At 44.8% G+C, this 18,902-nt stretch overlaps 1 protein-coding gene across 5 annotated transcripts in view; it reads left to right on the top strand.

The window, feature by feature from the left end:
• nos1 (nitric oxide synthase 1 (neuronal)) overlaps positions 1–18,902 on the top strand; it is a 234,542-nt gene that overhangs the window by 97,840 nt on the left and 117,800 nt on the right. For 4 of the 5 annotated variants that reach the window (XM_072496887.1, XM_072496857.1, XM_072496877.1 and 1 more), the window contains exons 2-4: positions 3,105–3,990; positions 14,626–14,737; positions 17,816–17,953. In XM_072496887.1, coding sequence (XP_072352988.1) covers positions 3,281–3,990; positions 14,626–14,737; positions 17,816–17,953 — 960 coding nt within the window. In that variant the 5' untranslated portion in view covers positions 3,105–3,280. Of the gene's footprint in view, positions 1–1,703; positions 1,822–3,104; positions 3,991–14,625; positions 14,738–17,815; positions 17,954–18,902 lie in introns of those variants that run through there. The other variant, XM_072496867.1, reaches the window with a different exon arrangement.

Raw genomic sequence — 18,902 nt, forward strand, 5'->3', positions numbered from 1 at the left:
CCCTCTCTTTCGCAGCCCGCGTTTTGTCCATTGAATTCTATCCCTGTTTTCCTAGACCGTACCTTTGGACAAACCTGTTGGCTTCCTCTGGGGCGTCGAAGTAGTATTCCTTCCCCTGGTGTCAAAGTATGTCAAACCGCACCTTATTTTTATTGAGGACGGATTTGACACTGTTGAATTCAGCCTGATGCTTGGGTAGGTCTGCCCCAATGTCTTGGTATAAGCGAATGGAATGTTTTTCCCACTTGTACCCTCTCGTGCCTTTCACCCACCTCAGGATATGCTCTTTGTCCTGGTATTTGTGGAGCCTCACGGTTATCGCCGCAGTGGCTCACCTGCTTTGGGCTGCTGCCGAAGCGACCTGTGCCAGTGGTCTACCTCCAGGGGTTTGGCAAAGCCCTCCTCACCAACCAGTTTCCTGAGCCGCTTTGAACTCCATGGGGTTTCTCCCATCTGTTCCTTCCAGCAGACCCACGAGTCTTAGCTTCTGTTGACGCGATCTGTTCTCCTCGCCGTCGACTTTTTCTCTTAGCCACTTCTGGGTCCTAATCAGGCTCGCCACCTCAGCTTCGAGTGCTGCGATCCAGTCTCCTTGGTCCATGGTGGCCTTCTCGAGGTCTCTTGCCAATACTTCCTGAGTCTCAAGCCTCTGCTTCATCTTGGCCATTGCTTCCCTCATGGAGGCCATCGCAGATTCCACTGCTGTCTCAACGGCTGCCCGGAGTTCTCATCTCAGCTCCTCCTGTGGAGGAGGTGATTAAGCCCGTGAGCTTGTCCATCAGTGCCTGGGTCTGTGCTGGGAGTTCAGTGGGATCAGCTCTTCCCAGTTCCGTGTCACCCCGTGTTGCTGCCGTCTCCGAGGCTGAGGTTTCCCTCCCCTCATCTGTGCTGGCTTTTCGACTGGGTGGCTGACTTTTCCCCATTTTTTCTTGTTGGTTCGGTTAACAGGGGTTAGGCTGGGGAGTTGTAGATATTTTTGGTGCCCATTTGCTGGAGTTAAAAGGTCATAACCGTGGTTTCCATGTGAGTGCCACCTTTTGTGCGACCGCTCAGCTCATGGCCGCCACCCGAAGTCTAACCTCTGACAGATTCTGCTGTCCTATCTTTGCCACTATTAACACTCTTCAGCACCTAATGGCACCATTAACAGCCCCCTTTGTCTTATGTCCATAACACCTTTGCCACTCTCTCCTTTGCTACAACCAATCACTGACTGTCCATTCTGCCCATCGCCCGTCGCATTTCTATCCCTTTCCAGTTCTGTAGAAAGGTCATATGGACTTGAACCCTTAAATATCTTTCTTTCTCCACAGGTGGTGCTGGATTACCCAGCATGTTCTGCTTTTATTCTAGATTTCCAGCACCTGCAGTATTTTGCTGATTACAAATTATGTGACCTGTAGCAGTCATGTTTGGTTGCCCAGAAAGTCCATTTTTAAATAAGCCTGAAGTAAGGTTTATTTTTTTTTAAATTTAGGGTACCGAATTATTTTGTTTCCAATGAAGGGGCAATTTAGCATGGACAATCCACCTACCCTGCACATTTTTGAGTTGTGGGGGTGAGACCTACGCAGACACTGGGAGAATGTGTAAACTCTGCATAAAGGAAGTAAGGTTTAAATTAAAACAGTTTAAGATTTCGTACATGTCCTCTAGGCATGATACTTACAAGAAAGGTGCAGATTGATACTTAAGACAGCGCCCCACCCAATCCCTCCCACTACACTGAATGAAAAGGAGCAGGAAAGTTCTCGTAGAGCAGTATTTCGAAGTCTCAGTCGGAGCACCGAGAAGAATCTACCCGGGATCCACCTAGGACACGTAAGAAATATGTCACCCAGAGATTTTCAACCCTCTATTACCCTCATCTCTGTTTTTCCAAACATATCATTACTCTTCAAACCAAGAAGATGGTTTTAAGATCTGCTTTAACGATTCAAATTCCATGTTGTTTGATCCCACTTTCCTCTCTGGGATTGTTTGCCAAACAACCTGCCACAAGTGAAAACATTTACAAAATTCTGAAATTGCTCAGCCACAGGCTTTACTGCTTAATTCATCTGTATTTTTAAAAAACTGTTGAAAAATATGCAATGCAGTATCTTCTTCATTGTGTTCTCTGGCACTAGTGTTTCAGGAGCTTAGCTGAAGTTTATCATTCTCAGGAGGTTTTGGGCATTTTTCACTAGACTTAAATTGAAATGAAAATTGTAAATTTATTTTGATCAACGCAGATAGCAGGGTACCAAATTCCCACCAAGCTATACTGCTCCACGGTCCCACATTCAATTCCCGGCTTGGGTCACCATCTGTGCAGAGTCTGCACATTCTCCCCGTGTTTTCGTGGGTTTCCTCCGTGGTGCTCCAGTTTCCTCCCACAAGTCCCCAAAGACATGCTGTTAGGTAATTTGGACATTCTAAATTCTCCCTCTGTGTATCCGAACAGGCGCCGGAATGTGGCGACTGGGGGCTTTTCATAGTAACGTCATTGGAGTGTTAATGTAAGCCTACTTGTGACAATAAAGATTATTATTATTTCATGATAGCGACTGCTCATCGCAGAGAAACTACTAATCTGGCAGTCAATGCTCATTTTCAAAGCCTTGTTGGACCGGCCAGCCTCCCTTTTTTAAAATCTTGTACTTTTTGTGTCAGTTCCATGAAGTGACGGCCAACTAACCTACTCTCTGGCCAACAAAGAGTCATCCAGACTCGAAACGTCAGCTCCCTTCTCTCTCTCCGCAGATGCTGTCAGACCTGTCGAGGTTGTCCAGCATTTTCTGTGCGTGTTTTAGATTCCAGCATCCGCAGTAATTATACTTTTTACCAATTTCTGTTGTTAGCCTGCGGACATACTGCGGGAGGGCGGAATTAACAGTAAAGAATTACGGAGATAACAGAACAAAGTGATCCTCAGTCCCAAGTAACCTCAACGATTGGAGCAAATGGTTGATTTGTGGACACTGTTTTCTCTGGAAATAACTTTTATTTTTGTAAAAATATAACTGGGATAGAAAAATCGTACTGTCGAAGTTGTTAGGGATGTACTTTCACCGAGTTTCAGGAAACAGCTCTTAAATGAAAACATTCTCTTTTTATTGCAGCAAGGACAGTTGCTATTTGCATCCATCAACTCACACTGTAACGTGTCTTTAAGTGAACAAGAAACTTCATGAGGAATGGAAGAACCCAAATCTTAATTGCGTTGGATGAAAGCTCAAGATACTTGGAGATTTGGTAAAGTCCAACAGTAGCTTATCTCCCGAGAAACGCACGAATCATGGAAGAGAACGAGTTGCACGTGCAGCAGTTGTACCCGAACATCCTCTCTGTCCGGCTGTTTAAACGCAAGGTGGGTGGTCTTGGATTTTTAGTGAAACAGAGGGTGCGCAATCCCCCTGTGATCATCTCAGATATAATTCCCGGTGGCACAGCAGAGGAGAGCGGTTTGGTGCAGGTTGGAGATATCATTGTGGCTGCCAATGACAAGCCCATGGTCGATGTAACGTATGAACATGCACTGCAGATGCTGACCAACATAGCTCCAGAGACTTTTGTTGTGTTGATTTTGAGGGGTCCGGAAGGATTCTCCACTGGCCTGGAGACTACCTTTACTAGCGACGGGACACCTAAAACAGTGCGTGTTACCAAGCCTTTGGTTCCTGTTTCCAAGCCGAATGATTCACCCACTCAAGGTGCCCAGGTCGAAGGCAGCCGCAAAGGCGAAGAGAGAAGGATGAGCGGCACCTGTAATCCAGTATCTGAGATCCCACAGGAGCTCAATCCCCTAATTCAGACCACAGCAATGATGTCTTTAGATAAGGAAAATTCTTTGAAGGGATCAGATACTTGCTTTACCAACACAAACAACTCGGTGAAGGATGGAACAGCTGAGAACGACGAACTTCTCAAAGAAATTGAACCTGTACTAAACCTACTAAAGAACAGCAAAAAGGCAGAGAATTTGGCCGCTGAAGTCCAGAAGAACAGGTAGGCAAACCGTACAATTTGGCCCAAATATTTTCCCAGTTTGTTGTTTATCCTTGAAATGGGCAGAAAAACCATGGGTAGGATTCTCCGCTGCCCGACGCCGATATCGTAATCGGCGATTGGGTGGAGAATATCTTGACGCCGGTTTGATGCCGGCTTTCCAGTTTCCACCCCTCCGAAATGGCAGCATCTCATTGCGCGCTGCACGCCGTTGGAATGGCGTTGGTACATCATCGGGAGGCCCTCTCCCGATGCTGCGCCCCTGATGGGCCAAGTTCCCGGCCGTGCAGTTGATGTGTGGTCTGAGCAGTCGGTAACCCGGCATGGCGGCCACCGACTGTGTCCAACGATGCCACAGTCGGCCGGGAGCCATGCCATTGGCCTGGGTGGCTTCCGTGAGGGGTAGGGGACTGGTGGAGGGTGGCCTGCGGAGCAGTATTTGGCAGGCCGGCGCCATGTTGTATGGTCTGACAGCTGCAGGTCATCACACGGCCATGGACCCGGCCTTTTCTATGGCCATTTTTGGCGTGGGAGCCGGGGGGTTTACCTGGCACCGCTGCTAGCCCCTCACCGGTGAGGGTTCGGCGTGGATTTTGGCGTTCAGCACTTAGCCGCTGAAACGGAGAATCCAGCCCCATATTTATGATTTTCCTACATTCAGTGCACTGAGGGAAATTTCTCCAAGTCAGCTCCAACACATCTATCATTTTCTTCCTACAGAACATAAGGAAATGAGTAGTCCATTCAGCACTTCAGTGAGATCATGACTAATCTGTATTATCTGAGAACACGCACTAACAGGTTCAAAAACAGCTTCTTTCCCACTGTCCAGACTCCTGAATGACCCTCTTATGGACTGATCTTTCCACATATCTTCTCTACTGAATAGTAGTGCACTCCGTATGCTTCACCCGATGTCTTTGTCCATGTATTTACATTGTGTATCTATCGTATGTCCAATGGTTTTGCATGTATGGAACGATCTGTCAGGACTCTACGCGAAACAATACTCTTCACTGGACCTCAGTACACGTGACAATAAACCCAAATCCAAATCATAGAATCTCGACAGTGCTGAAGGAGGCCATTCAGCCCATCAAGTCTGCATCAACTCTCTGAAAATGCACCCTATTCTAACTCCAGCCACCCAATTTGCCTTCATATCTCTTAGTGCCCTAGGCTAGTAAAGTATCTGTCAATCTCTGATTTGAAACTTTGAATTGAGCTAACGTCTATTGCTTTGTGTGGAAGAGGGTTCCACACTTTCTTTGAAGAAGTGTTTCTAACTTCTCTCTTCTGAAGATGGTTCAGATTTTAACTTTATGTGGAAATTGCAGAGCGACTAAATCCTCCTTAGGTACATGGGTGGGGCCAGAGGACTGGAGAATTGCATTTTTTTTCCAGGATCCACCAGTTCAGTCCATTATATTTAAAATTATTTTTCTCTTGAGATTTTTGTCATCTCTGACAAGAAAACTCAACAAATTCAAAAGGTTCAATTTCAATGTCAGAAAAGATGTTTCTCAATGTCCTCGTTTATGAAAGAGAAAACATGAGAATGTTCTGAGTGTTTACTTGTTGCAGCTGTTGTTTTATGCTTCATGCAGTTTTAGCTGCAACTTTTTAATTCTGCATTTTTAGACTTTCACATCTAAAACAAGCCAGCTCACTCTCAACATTAAAAGTTTAATTTTAGCTCAGCTGCCCAAAATCAAAGACCATACCATAAGACAGAGGAGCAGAATTAGGCCATTCGGCCCATTGAGTGTTCTCCACCATTCAATCATGGCTGATATTCTTCCCTGTCTTAAAGACACTCAGTGATTTGGCCTCCACAGCTTCTGCAGCAAAGAGTTCCTCAAATTCAATACCCTCCGGCTGAAGAAATTCCTCCCTATTTCTGTGTAAAAGATTCAACCCTTCAATCTGAGGCTCTGGCTCTAGGTTTTCCTACAAATGGAATCATCCTCTCCACGTCCACTCTATCCAGGCCTCGCAGTATCCTGTAAGTTTCAATAAGATCCCCCTCATCCTTCTAAACTCCAGTGAGTACAGACCCAGAGTCCTCACCGCTCCTCATACGACAAGCTCTTCATTCCAGGGATCATTCTTGTGAACCGCCTCTGGATTCTTTCCAAGGTCAACAGATCCTTCCTTCAGGGGCGGATCTACTATGAAACTAATGAAGCTTAAGCTTAAGGGCCCCTAATCCCGGAGGGGCCACAGAAGCGACTTTAGTCCACATTGCTTAAAAATTTTGGGTCTACTGTATGAGAAGGGGATTTAAAAAAATAATAATATAGTGTAATTCAATACAAAATAATAGTTAAAATTAAAATTAAAAGGTTATTAAAGTGTCATGTAGGCTAGCCGTAAATGAAAAAACATTCAAATTAAGGATGTTTCATTCTAAATTTATTTAATATAAAATAATTATAAAATTTAAAACACTATTAACATTTATGACAGAAATACAAACAGTAGATGACGTGTCATAACAAAAAAGGGGAGCTGTTGAAAAGGCAATCACAATGCTAACGTGAATTTTCAACGTGATAGCACTCGTGGTAGCGATCTAGACAAGAATTTTTTTCAATAAAGTGTTCATCAGGATACAATATTTTAATTACCCCTACTCAAAAATAAATGTTATATTTAGAAAAGTAAGGTAAGTAATAAAGGTGAAATAGTGTTGGGTTAGGGTTAGGATTAGAGTATTTTGTAAAATGTGCTTCATGTTGTATGTATTCTCATAGGTGTCTAAATTAAAAGATTATATTGACTGTGGTCTTTTCTATGTTTTATTTCATCATTCTATGATGCATCATGCATGTATATAACATTTCCCTAATTTTCATCCCCCCATAACTCGAAAACTATAAGGCATAGGAAAATTTTGTTCACACCAGTGACTTTGACATGCGAGATAATCCAGTACAGCAATTTTAATCAAAATCTGAGATGTAGTGGTTACATTTTAAAAACATTTGTGGTGATCTTTTTACACAGACACAGAACATACAGTGCAGAAGGAGGCCATTCGGCCCATCGAGTCTGCACCGACCCACATTAAGCCCTCACTTCCACCCCATCCCTGCAACCCAATAACCCCTCCCAACCCTTATGGACACTATGGGCAATTTAGCATGGCCAATCCACCTAACCTGCACGTCTTTCGTGGAACAACTCCATTGAAGAAGATAACAGTGGTTACCCAGACCTCGTTGCTGGTTGCGAAGGGGCCCCCATAACAGTTCAAGCTTCAGGGCCCCAAAAATGTAGGTCCGCCATTGCCTTCCTTAGATACAGGTTCCAAATGGGGTCTGACCAGAGCCTTATACAACCTCAGAAGTACATCCCTTCTCTTGTGTTCTAGCCCTCTCGACATGAATGCTAACATTGTATATTTTTACTATTCAAGGAGCCAATGAGCACATTTCAGAAAGATAAGGGGAGGAAACCTCCCCCAAAATTTCTAAGCATGGTGCCTGGGGCGGGGGGGGGGGGGAACGAGGTGTGATTCCCGTCGGGTGGATCAGCACAATCCAGTTCACAATCTAACCACACTTAGAATTTTTTGGGGGCCAGAAGTGGGACCCGTAACAGCGTCCAGTTCTCAGAATAACACTACAACCTACCCCCCCACCCAAATCACTGGCATGACCCCCCAAATCCCTGGCAAGGTCCCCCCCCTCAAAAGGTCCTTCCCATCAGGCACCTCTTCCACTCAGTCGGCCTTCAGGTCCCCTACCTTGGCAGTGCCAACCTGGCACCCTGGCAGTGGCAACCTGGTATGACAGGTTGAAACTGTCAGGGTGCCGCGACTGTGCCAGGTTGGTACTGCCAGAGCACTGGGGGCAGCACTCAAACAGAGCATCTGGTATTTCTAGGAAGGACCTCAGCAGAAAAAAACTGTGGTTAGAAACAACATCTGGACTTTCTAGGAAGCACTTCAGAACAAAGAAAAAGCCTCTATGAAAAAACCATGGTTAGAAACAACACCTGCTCAAAAGAGGAAGCACTTTAGAGTTAATTATCATGAAGAGCTACGAAATCGAACAGAGCTAACTCTTTCTTTGAACGAGCCTGTACCTGCCAATCAAGAGGCTTCTAAAAGATAATGGACTTTGAAATTGAATGTAAACAGTGCAGCTCAAAGCTTTTAGGCTTCTCAGCAAGCCCAGAGACTTGAAAAGATTAAAGGGAAATGAAACCGAATGTGAACAAAAAGCACTTCAAAGGTTTCTAACGCATAAAAGGGGAGACTTTTACCTTCATCTGACAGATCTTTGAACTTGACATGCTGGGGGATAATTTAAAGGTTTCCATGGCTCCAGAGGGAAGACTAGCCACACAACACCCATCCTGGGCAAGACCCACAATGTGAGCCTCTCTAGCCCAGCCCAACCACCCCGCCACCCACCTCCCATTAAAGATCCTCTTCAGCACCCTAGAGGGAAGACTAGCCACACAACACCCATCCTGGGCAAGACCCACAATGTGAGCAAGGGTGAAATTGTGATCATGCCAACTGGAGTTGGCTGGGAGAATGGGAAACTGTGCCCGGTGCAAATCCTGTTTTGGTACTTTCTTGCAATTTTTCCAACACAGCAGCCAGAGAATCGCCCCCAACATTTGGCAAAACAATAAACAACATTGTTTTTAAATTGAGGTTTTAAGGAAAGAAACAAATGCTGATCACAAGTCCAGCAATGCCACAGCGATAAATAACTAAAATAACAAAAATGAACACAGTGTGAGAGGGTCAGTGTATGTGGGTGGGTGAGTGTGTGTGCATGTGTTGGTGTGTGTGGTGAGATTGAGGGAGAAACCTGAGACTGCACATATGCCAGACTCCCACTCACCCCCCACCCCCCCACCCCACCCACTCACTCAGTCAGTCCCAGTCATGTCCCAGACTGCACCGCATCTGAGACTGGGCTGGGTCCAAGGCCATTTCTGGGTCCAATGCCTCCACCCTCTCTTGCTCCAGTGCCTCCACCCTCCCTTGCTCCAGTGCCAAACTCCCATCATTCCCCTATCCCCCACACACTTCTAACTCCTCTTCTAGCCCCATCCCCCTCGCTAAAGTGCCAAACTCCCTTCTCCTCCAGCTGCTCACCCGCTACAGTCCCCCACAGCCCACCAGCTCTGACCCACCTAGAACAAAGAGCAAAGGAACAGGCCCTTTGGCCCTCCAAGCCTGTACCGGTCATGATACCAACCTTTGCTAAAACCCTCAGCACTTCCTTGTGCCGTATCCCTCTATACTCATCCTATCCATGTGTTTGTCAAGATGCCTTTTGAACGCCATTAATGTATCTGTTTCCACAACCTCCTCTGGCAACGCGTTCCAGACACTCACCACCCTCTGTGTAAAAAATCCTGCCTCACACATCTCCTCTAAACTTTGCCTCATGGACCTTAAACCTATATCTCCTGGTGACTGACCCCTCCACCCTGGGAAAGAGTAACTGCCCATCCACTTTAACCATGCCCCTCATAATCTTGTAGACCTCTATCAGGTCACCCCTCAACCTCCGTCTTTCTAATGAAAACAGTCCGAGTCTATTCAGCCTCTCCACATAGCTAACACCCTCCAGAACCGGCGACATCCTGGTAAACCTCCTCTGCACCCTCTCCAAAGCCACCACCTCATTCTAGTAGTATGGCGACCAGAATTGTGCGCAATATTCTAAGTGCGGCCTTACCAAGGTTCTATACAACTGTAATATGACTTGCCAGTTTTTATACTCGATGCCCCGTCCAATGAAGGCAAGCATTCCATATGCTTTCTTGACTATCTTGTCCACTTGTGTTGCCATCTTCAAAGATCTGTGGACCTGCACGCCCAGATCTCTCTGACTTTCTATATTCCTCAGAGGTTTACCATTTGCGGTATATTTCCCCTCTATGTCAGACCTACCAAAATGCATTTCCTCATTTGTCTGGATTAAACTCCATTTGCCATTTCTCTGCCCAAGTCTCCAACTTATCTACGTCTTACTGTATCTTCTGACAATCTTCAACACTATCTGCCACTCCACCAACCTTAATGTCATCCGTGAACTTACTAATCAGACCGGCTACATTTTCCTCCAAATCGTTTATGTACACCACAAACAACAGAGGCTTGAGCACCGCTCCCTGTGGAACACCATTAGTCACAACCTTCCATTCAGAAAAACACCCTTCTACTGATATCCTTTGCCTTCTGTGACCAAGCCAGTTCTGTATCCATCTTACCACCTCACCTCTGATCCCATGTGACTTCACCTTTTGTACCAGTCTGCCATGAGGCACCTTGTCAAAGGCTTTACTGAAGTCCATGTAACAACACCCACTGCCCTCCCCTCATCAATCATCTTTGTCACCTTCTCCAAAAACTCAATCAAGTTAGTGAGGCACGACCTCCCCCTCACCTGCACCGCATTAAACTCCCCTTTCTGCTTTGAGCTCCCGAAGCCAGAAACCATGATATCAAAACAGGTGATGATGTGTGCTCATCCAATCTAGGATGGTTTCTCTGTGCATTGTCTGCTGGTAGGCTCACAAGTGGCTGCCCATCAGAACCCAATACAAGCGGAAACTAGCCTGTGATTGGATGAGCAAGCACGGGGCATTAAAAAAAATTTGGTCAGGGAGGTTTTGGAGTTGGCTGGTTGCCTACACAACAATGACATGGTGGGTCACATGGAAATGCCTTGCGGGCTACAGCCGGCCCGCAGACCAAGCTTTGGTTAAGCCTGGCCTAACACATGCTTGGATAAATCTGATGTTATGCCTCTCACACTTTGTTTCAAATGTTTATGACTCATCTGAATTTCATCATGTCATCAATAATCTTTTCACCAGTTTTATCCTGTTGTCCCACACGTTCTGGTGTCCCAAAATACGTTTTGGGATCATAGAACCTTGCAGCACAGAGCAAACTATTCAGACCGTTAGGCCAGTGTAACCCCTTTGAAAGAGCTGCCTAAATTAATCCTTTTTCTCTGAGACAAATGAGTTCCCTTCAAGCACATTTCCAATTGCCTGTTGAAAGTTCTGATGGAACCTGACTCCAAGGCCCTTTCAACTAGTTCTATATCTTAAAAATCCTCTATGTAAGAAAAAAAATCCCCCCCGCCACGTACTTAGTTCATCAAAAGCCCTTATTATTTTGAAAGAAAAATATTACGGGCGCAATTTAATTAGAACAATGAAAGTCTGTTCTGGATGGGATTGGCAGAGTTGTTCCTGACGCTTGTAGTGACAGGAACGACCCGCTATCTAACGGCACTGTGTTTTGTTTTTGTGCCCCGGGGAGGGAATGCCCTCCGAAGTCGCACTTTAGCATCATTTCCTGCTCTGTTCCACTCGCCAGTGCAGGATGAGATCGGGCACCATCTTTCTCCAACCCCCCCCGATGTGACCCCCCCAACACCCCAATTCACATAAAAGGTGGTACATGGGCAGGGCACCTCACATGGGCAGGGCATCCCGGGCCCAATCCTAATGTGGGCAAAATGCCAGCCTTTTGTGACAGTGTTTGGGACACCTTGGCACTGCCAGCCTGGCAATGCCAGACTGGCACATGGGTAGCACTACCAGGATGTCCAGGCGGTGCCAGTCTGGCAGTGCCCAGGTGGCATAAACAGTTCCAAGGTGCCACCCGGCCCAGAGGCTGATCTCCCGGGGGCTTCCGATCATCTGGGAGACCCCTCCTCCAAGTGCCGTTCTACCTGGTCCCCCCATTTGTGAGGGCCAGTGCTAAATGGCGCCCGGCTGGGTTCTCCTCGGCGAGGCCGGTAGATGCCGGGTGGCTGATTAATCTAGCATTTCCACAGTTAAGTGGACTTTTAAGCGGATTACCAACGGTTGTTACGCCTCGCAAGGTCCAACTAGATCACCCCCCAAAATGTACTTTTGCATTAATCATCTTAACTGTGCTTGTGTGTTTTCCGAGTCTGTCTTTTTTATCAGCTAACTAGTTGAACCATGTTAACTTAACACCGTTGTTATTTATTTAATTGCTTTCAAATGCATTTCTGAACGTATTCCAGCCTTGTTCGATGTCTATTGCTTCAAATGGTTGAATCCTAATTTATTGAGCTGGACTATTGTCTTTCACCTCTGCAACATGGGTGCTCGTGCAGAGTAGACTGATAATAGAAATCTTCTATTAGTGTACATTTCCTATTGTGTCACGTGATAACTTCCTGTTATCACATTTTGGTGTTGACCTATTTGTTCATGAATCCCAAGGTGCACATTTAGAATGAAAAATGAATGTCTAATCTTCATTGGACACAATCTGACCACCAGGCTGAACAATCTAGCCAAATGGGTTCTGATCTTCGCACGTGCTCTTTGACATCCCCATCTTTTCTTCAACTGCAATAAAGAATTCAAAAATATAAATGCATATTTCACAAATAATATGATCGCATTTATCTTGAATTATTGAATTGTCTTTTGTGTTTCTCAATGCCTCCATTGAAGATTTTACTTGAAAATCTCAGCATCTCTGCCAAGTGTGGACTTTGACTTGACACTTACAGTCAGTGCTGTGACCTGGTCAGCTGAATTCTGCCAAAATTGCCTGAGCTTGAGGCAGCATAGTTCTAAGATAGCCAAGGAAACTTTGATATTTGACAACTGTGGGTAGTTTAACATCGAGCAGTCACTGCAGTTGAGTTCAGTACAGATGTAGGAAGTTATTTACACTGCTTGGGCTAAATTATTCTTCAGAAGGATGTTAAGAGGCTGCCTGGGTTTGCCTAGTCCACACTGTTTATTATTTTGTACACTTTTATAAGATCTCACGTGTATTGCTTTCTTTGAAGTTTTCTCAGTGTTACCTCATAATTTTTTAATACCGCTCCATTCCTTGTCACCATGGAAACTCCTTGATAATCTCTGTCACTCATTAACCAACTCTCCAATGCATGTTCTTCATTTTCCTCATTCTAAAGATGAACATTTCCATCTGATGGGAATAATTTTCAACAATATCTCTGGCACAATCCTAGATAGCTGACTGGAAGACAAAATAAAACCGATCAGCACTTGGCCGCAAGGCCTGTATAGGAAAAACTGCATAGCAATGGGACTATTTAATTGTTAGGAATTTTAGCATATTACCTACCCATGTGTGACCCTGCTTAATTGTAAAATTAGCTATTTTTGTCACGGTCGTTCTGTCCCATTATTTATTATCAGCTCCATGACCAATATCGGGCAGCACGGTAGCACAAGTGGATAGCACTGTGGCTTCACAGCGGCAGGGTCCCAGGTTTGATTCCCCGCTGGGTCACTGTCCGTGCGGAGTCTGCATGTTCTCCCCATGTCTGCATGGGTTTCCTCCGGGTGCTCCGGTTTCCTCCCACAGTCCAAAGACGTGTAGGTTAGGTGGATTGGCCATGATGAATTGCCCTTAGTGACCAAAATCGTTCAGAGGATTATTTTGTTACGGGGATAGGGTGGAAGTGAGGGCTTAAATTGGTCGGTGCAGACTCGATGGGCCGAATGGCCTCCTTCTGCCTGTATGTTCTATGTTCTATATCTCTAATGACAGCAGGTCAGCTCCCAATGACCAGTTGTGCATCCTACAGTCAGTCTTTCTCAGCTTAATCCAATAACAAGAGCCAGGAGCCCAAAGGGTGAGGCATAATTTGTTGTAAGGAAGAACTGACCTTACGTCTAATTATGATCCATGCTCATTGATAAACACATTTCAATTTTTCCTATTTAAAAAGTAATATGTCATTTTGTGTTATAGACTTATTCCGTCAGGCAGGTGGGATGGCAGGTATAAGCCCCCACCCGGTTTTACCATATTTAAAATGTCACTTTTGACTTATTTGGCAATCACATTCATTATTGTATAGCATTACTGTATCATTAAATATATTCTGGTGATTGCAGTATACAATCATTGCTTCAAGATTATACTTTTTGGGCGAGATCTCCCAGACGTTCATGCTGGTGGGATCTTCGGATCCCGCCAATGGAGCACCCTGCCGCTGGTTTCCTAGGAAATCCCATTGTCAGCGGCAGGACCAGAAGATCCAACGTTGGGCCACTTCCCACTGCCGAGAAACACACCACGGGGAGACAGAGAATCTCTCCCACTTGAAATAATGTGGTAAATGTAACTGTGCACTTGGTGCTCACCTCTCTTCAACTGATTCCCTTCGTGACCATATATTTATTTGGCATATTATGTAAATATTCTCTCTCTCTCTCTCCCCCAGTCTTCCTCTGTCTCTCCCTCAGTCTCTGCTTTTTCCCACTGAAGCCATCAAGTCCACCCCGTCCACACATGGTACAACCATGTACACCATTTACCTGCTTGAGAAAAAGACAATCTCCCGAAAGAAGCCTGAAAATAAAGAGCTAAGAAAAGGAATAGAATTTCCATGGGGATTTTCCTGATCTCATTCGAGCAAGATCAGTTGAAATCCTTGGTGAAATGGTATAAATGACAGTCATACATACATACAATATCTATATACACGCACATTCTAAAATAAGTTGCACTGAAGTTTAGTTTTAAATTTGAGTTCTTCCATAAATAATTGATGAATCAGAAAAGGTGTATAATATTGTTTTATTATCAATGAAGTGTTAAAAAATGATTTTCACACACAGGGATGAGGTGGACAAAAGCCAGCAGTGTTTGCAACTTCAAGCCAACAATGACCATGATTCACGCAGAAACGAAAATGTGCCAACTGTCCTTCCTATTACTAAACCTGTAAAGGTAAGAAAATTTACTGACAACATTGGCTGACACCTTAGATAAATTAAATGTTGATGATGTGTCAGGTGACAAAAATGGTATTAAGTAAGTGCGTGGATCATTCCTGATTGATTATCTATTAACATTTTCTTAAAATATGCAATGTTCAGACTGAATTATCAATGCAAAAGTATTTGATCCAGTTGATTGCAGCATAGGAATAAGCTTTGAGGAAACGTATTTAATTATCTTAAACTCTCCCTGAGTTACACAACCTGAATCAACTTATCTCAACTATCACAATTCTTTTTGGTATCCATGGGCTAAAGAGGGGGAGAATGATCTGCCAGAACCCCATCTGCTCACTAACCAATGACTGATAGTTGAATGGCTGTACATCGCATGAGGTTATGACTGGATTCAGCTGTTACATCACGGTGGAGTAGTTTATTGTCACTCTGACTGGGATTTCTGGGCAGGACCTGTCGCAGATGAGAATGGAAAATGTGGAGAATCAGCCAAAAGTCTATTGACCTTTGGCGGTATTGGAAAATCCCGGCTGCAGGCTCACAGTGGGTGGGATTTCCTGCCCACCCTGTGCCGTGTTTTCCGGAGGCAGAAGTGACTCACCATTGGCTGCCGGTGGAATCCTTCTGTCCCGTTGATGACAAAGTCGTTTTGCTTGGCTCGCCAGTCCCACCGTGGGGTGTGGGAGTGGCTCACCTTTGCCAGGGCCAGATGATCCCACAGGTGGGAAGGGTGTAAAATCCCGCCCACACACTTAAAATATAAAATAGGCATTTGGGTGAGATAGTAGAGCGTGGCTAGCCTTCATTCAACCATAATTCAATCTTAAAGAGATGGGAGAAAATGTTAAGGTGTAAAATTGTCATGCATCTGGATTCCTCCCACTGGCACTGAAAGTGGGAGTTGACCCTGCTTCAATAGGCACCAGGACACAGAGGCAAAATCCTGCTGATGGCCAAGCAACCCATCTACAAGAGCTGTTGGCAGAGGGGTGGCAGCTCAGCATCCTCGCAGCTAATGGTGGCTTTGCTGAGACTGCAGCTCGACGAGAGGATGGAAAATGGTTGAGGCACCCTTGAAGAGGAGTAGGGTTGCTGGTCCAGGCAGGCAAACCTTGCAAGCTGGGGGGCATGGTAATCACAGAGCATGGTAATCACAGGGTTCTCCTGTAGGTCACGGTATCCAGAAAGAAGGTCACCTCCATACCAGCCACCCATGTTTCACTGGACAATCCCCTCACATGGCAGTGGGAACCCGAGAAGGCCCTTAATTGGCAAGCTAAGTGGCTCAATTGATCTCTGTGTGGGTGGCCAGCCTGCCACTGGCAAAATGATATGGGTTACGAGTCAGATGCCTCCACAGGCCAGTTTGCCAGTCTTGCCGCCTCACAGCCTCTTTGCCAAGGGATTGTTAAACTGAAGCCTTAATGAGAAATTGGAGGATTGTTTTGATTGACTGCTCAATGGTTTGCTATCCCAATGCTCGTGAGGTTCAATTTAAAACCTGAAATGATCTGATCTGCAGGAGATTGGTGCCCACTACGTTATTACTCCACAATTATTCCTGCGATTCAGTTAAACTTGCAGCAACAAATGGGAAACATGCCAAGATACTTCGCAAGAACATTATCAGACAAATGTGATCCCAAGCCACATAAAAATATATTAGGACAGGTGACCAGCTTGGTCAAAGTGATAGGTTTAATTGGGAGAGAGAGAGGAAGACAGGCAGAAAGATTTCAAGATGAAATTCCAGGCACACCTGCCTAATTCTGGAGCAATAGAAATCAGGATGTTCAAGAGGTTTCATGCAAATGAAGTTGTATTTCTGAGCGCTGGACAAAATATGAAAAGAACTTTTGGCAATGCTAGACAATAGCATTTGGCTCTGACTGTTTTTCCATCTGTCCCTTCAGTGCACACCCAAGGAAAGTACCCTTATTCTGAATGTCAGTGTAATCAATCTCTTCAAATTGACCATTTTTTTTTACTTCGTTTTCGTCTCGCGACATTACGAATTGTTAGCAAAAATGATACAAATTCAAAATTTTAAATCAGCTTCAATGTAAAATATTTCTCATTGTCCCTGCTTTAAAGAGAATTGTATGCAGAAATTTAAGGCTTTCATTTTCAGCTAGTTATACCAGTTCGGAATACCTGCGTAACATAATAAATGCAGCTACAGCTTTAGGGCGGCACAGTGGCTAGCACCGCTGCCTCACAACTCCATGGTCCCGGGTCCAATTCAGGCCTTGGGTGGCTATATGTGTGGAGTTTGCACTTTCTCCCCGTGTGTGCGTGGGTTTCCTCCGGGTGCTCCGGTTTCCTCCCACAGTCCAAAGATGTGCAGGTTAGGTGGATTGGCCGTGCTAAATTGCCCTTGGTGTCCAAAAGGTAGGTGGAGTTACGGGGATAGGGTGGAGGCGTGAGCTTAAGTGGGGTGCTCTTTCCAAGGACCGGTGCAGACTCGATGGGCTGAATGGCTGCCTTCTGCACTGTAAATGCTATGATTCTATTATTTGCATTTAAATTATCTGTCAACCTGTTTGTCTGCCAGAATGTTTTCAGGACAAAGATTGAGAAATCAAAATGTTTCTTTTCTTGTTTGCAGTGTACTTGTTTGTCTTTATTTCCATACCTCTAATTTTCTTTATCCACCAACTGTCTCCTTAATGGTGCACGATGGGGGTCACTGTAAATGTTAATTTCAGAAAACCTCATCTAGTCTGAAACTACCCTGCATAGTCTTGCTAAATCATAGATCTGTTTTCTGGCCTTTCGGCTCAGGTTAAGCGTCATATCACGGCAACGGTGAGATGCAGTGCCTTTTCTTGTCAGCTTGGAGTTTGCATGTCTCTCTTGTAGAGACCATGAATAGGATTCAATTTGAATTTGAATGGTTTTTGGAGCAAACAATGAGATGGATTAAAGCCTTTCCCTGTCCACTCTGCACATTAGTTTTGTACCTTTCAGAACTGGGTCAAACTCGGATTCCTTTTTAATGTCATGATATTTGGTAACTTTGCTTTGCATTTATATGTATTGATTTCAACAAATTTTTCATTTATTTCAGATAATCCCATCTGGAGGAGTGTCACCTGTGAAAAGTTTGTCAAATAACAGCCCATCCAAAAGCCCCCGTTTTATTAAGATAAAGAACTGGGAAACAGGCGATGTTTTAACCGATACATTGCATCTGACCTCTGGAAGGGTAAAGCTTAGCTTTTCAGATCTTCAAACAGTAGCCTTTGGTGGCAACCTTCAAACAGTTTTGGTCGCTTTATTTAAGGAAATATGTAAATATGTTAGAGATGGTTCAGAGAAGGAGGTTTATTAGATTGATACCTAGAATGAGCAGATTGTCTCATGAAGATTGTTTTGGAAAGGCTGGGCTTGTTTCCATTCAATTTTATAAGAGTGAGGGGTGACCTGATTGAAGTAAAGGAGATCTTGAATGGTATGGACAAGGTAGATGTGGAAATGATGTTCCCTCTTGTGGGTGTTATGGACAACAGACTAGATCCCAACAATGGCTAAGAAACTGGACCAGAACTAATTGTGCAGAAAGATCGATTCACTCCACAAGTGATTCATGAGAAATAGGGCTTTGTTATTTTTACAAAGAAAACTTTATTACAACAAAAAATAGATGGTTCCATCCAGGCATGTCTAAACTTGAACTCATTATCGCAATCTGGACTTTTGATTATCTACTCCCATTTACACGGTAACATAGTGGGCAGCAAGGTAGCATAGTGGTTATCACAGTTGCTTCACAGCTCCAAGGTCCCAGGTTCGATTCCCGGCTTGGTCACTGTCTCTGCAGAGTCTGCACATTCTCCCCGTGTCTGCGTGGGTTTACTCCGGGTGCTCCAGTTTCCTCCCACAGTCCAAAGATGTGCGGGTTAGGTGGATTGGCCATGCTAAATTGCCCTTAGTGTCCAAAAAAAAGGTTAAGTGGGGGTTACTGGGTTACGGGGATAGGGTAGATACGTGGGCATGAGTAGGGTGCTCTTTGTAAGGGCCGGTGCAGACTCAATGGGCCGAATGGCCTCCTTCTGAACTGTAAGTTCTATGATTCTATTCTATAATACACAAAAGAATAGGGCCATTCTATGATTATGCAACTAACTCCAATTTACTGACAAAAGAAGCCATCA

The sequence above is a fragment of the Scyliorhinus torazame genome, chromosome 1 (assembly GCF_047496885.1).
Source record: "Scyliorhinus torazame isolate Kashiwa2021f chromosome 1, sScyTor2.1, whole genome shotgun sequence".
NCBI classification, from domain to species: Eukaryota; Metazoa; Chordata; class Chondrichthyes; order Carcharhiniformes; family Scyliorhinidae; genus Scyliorhinus; species Scyliorhinus torazame.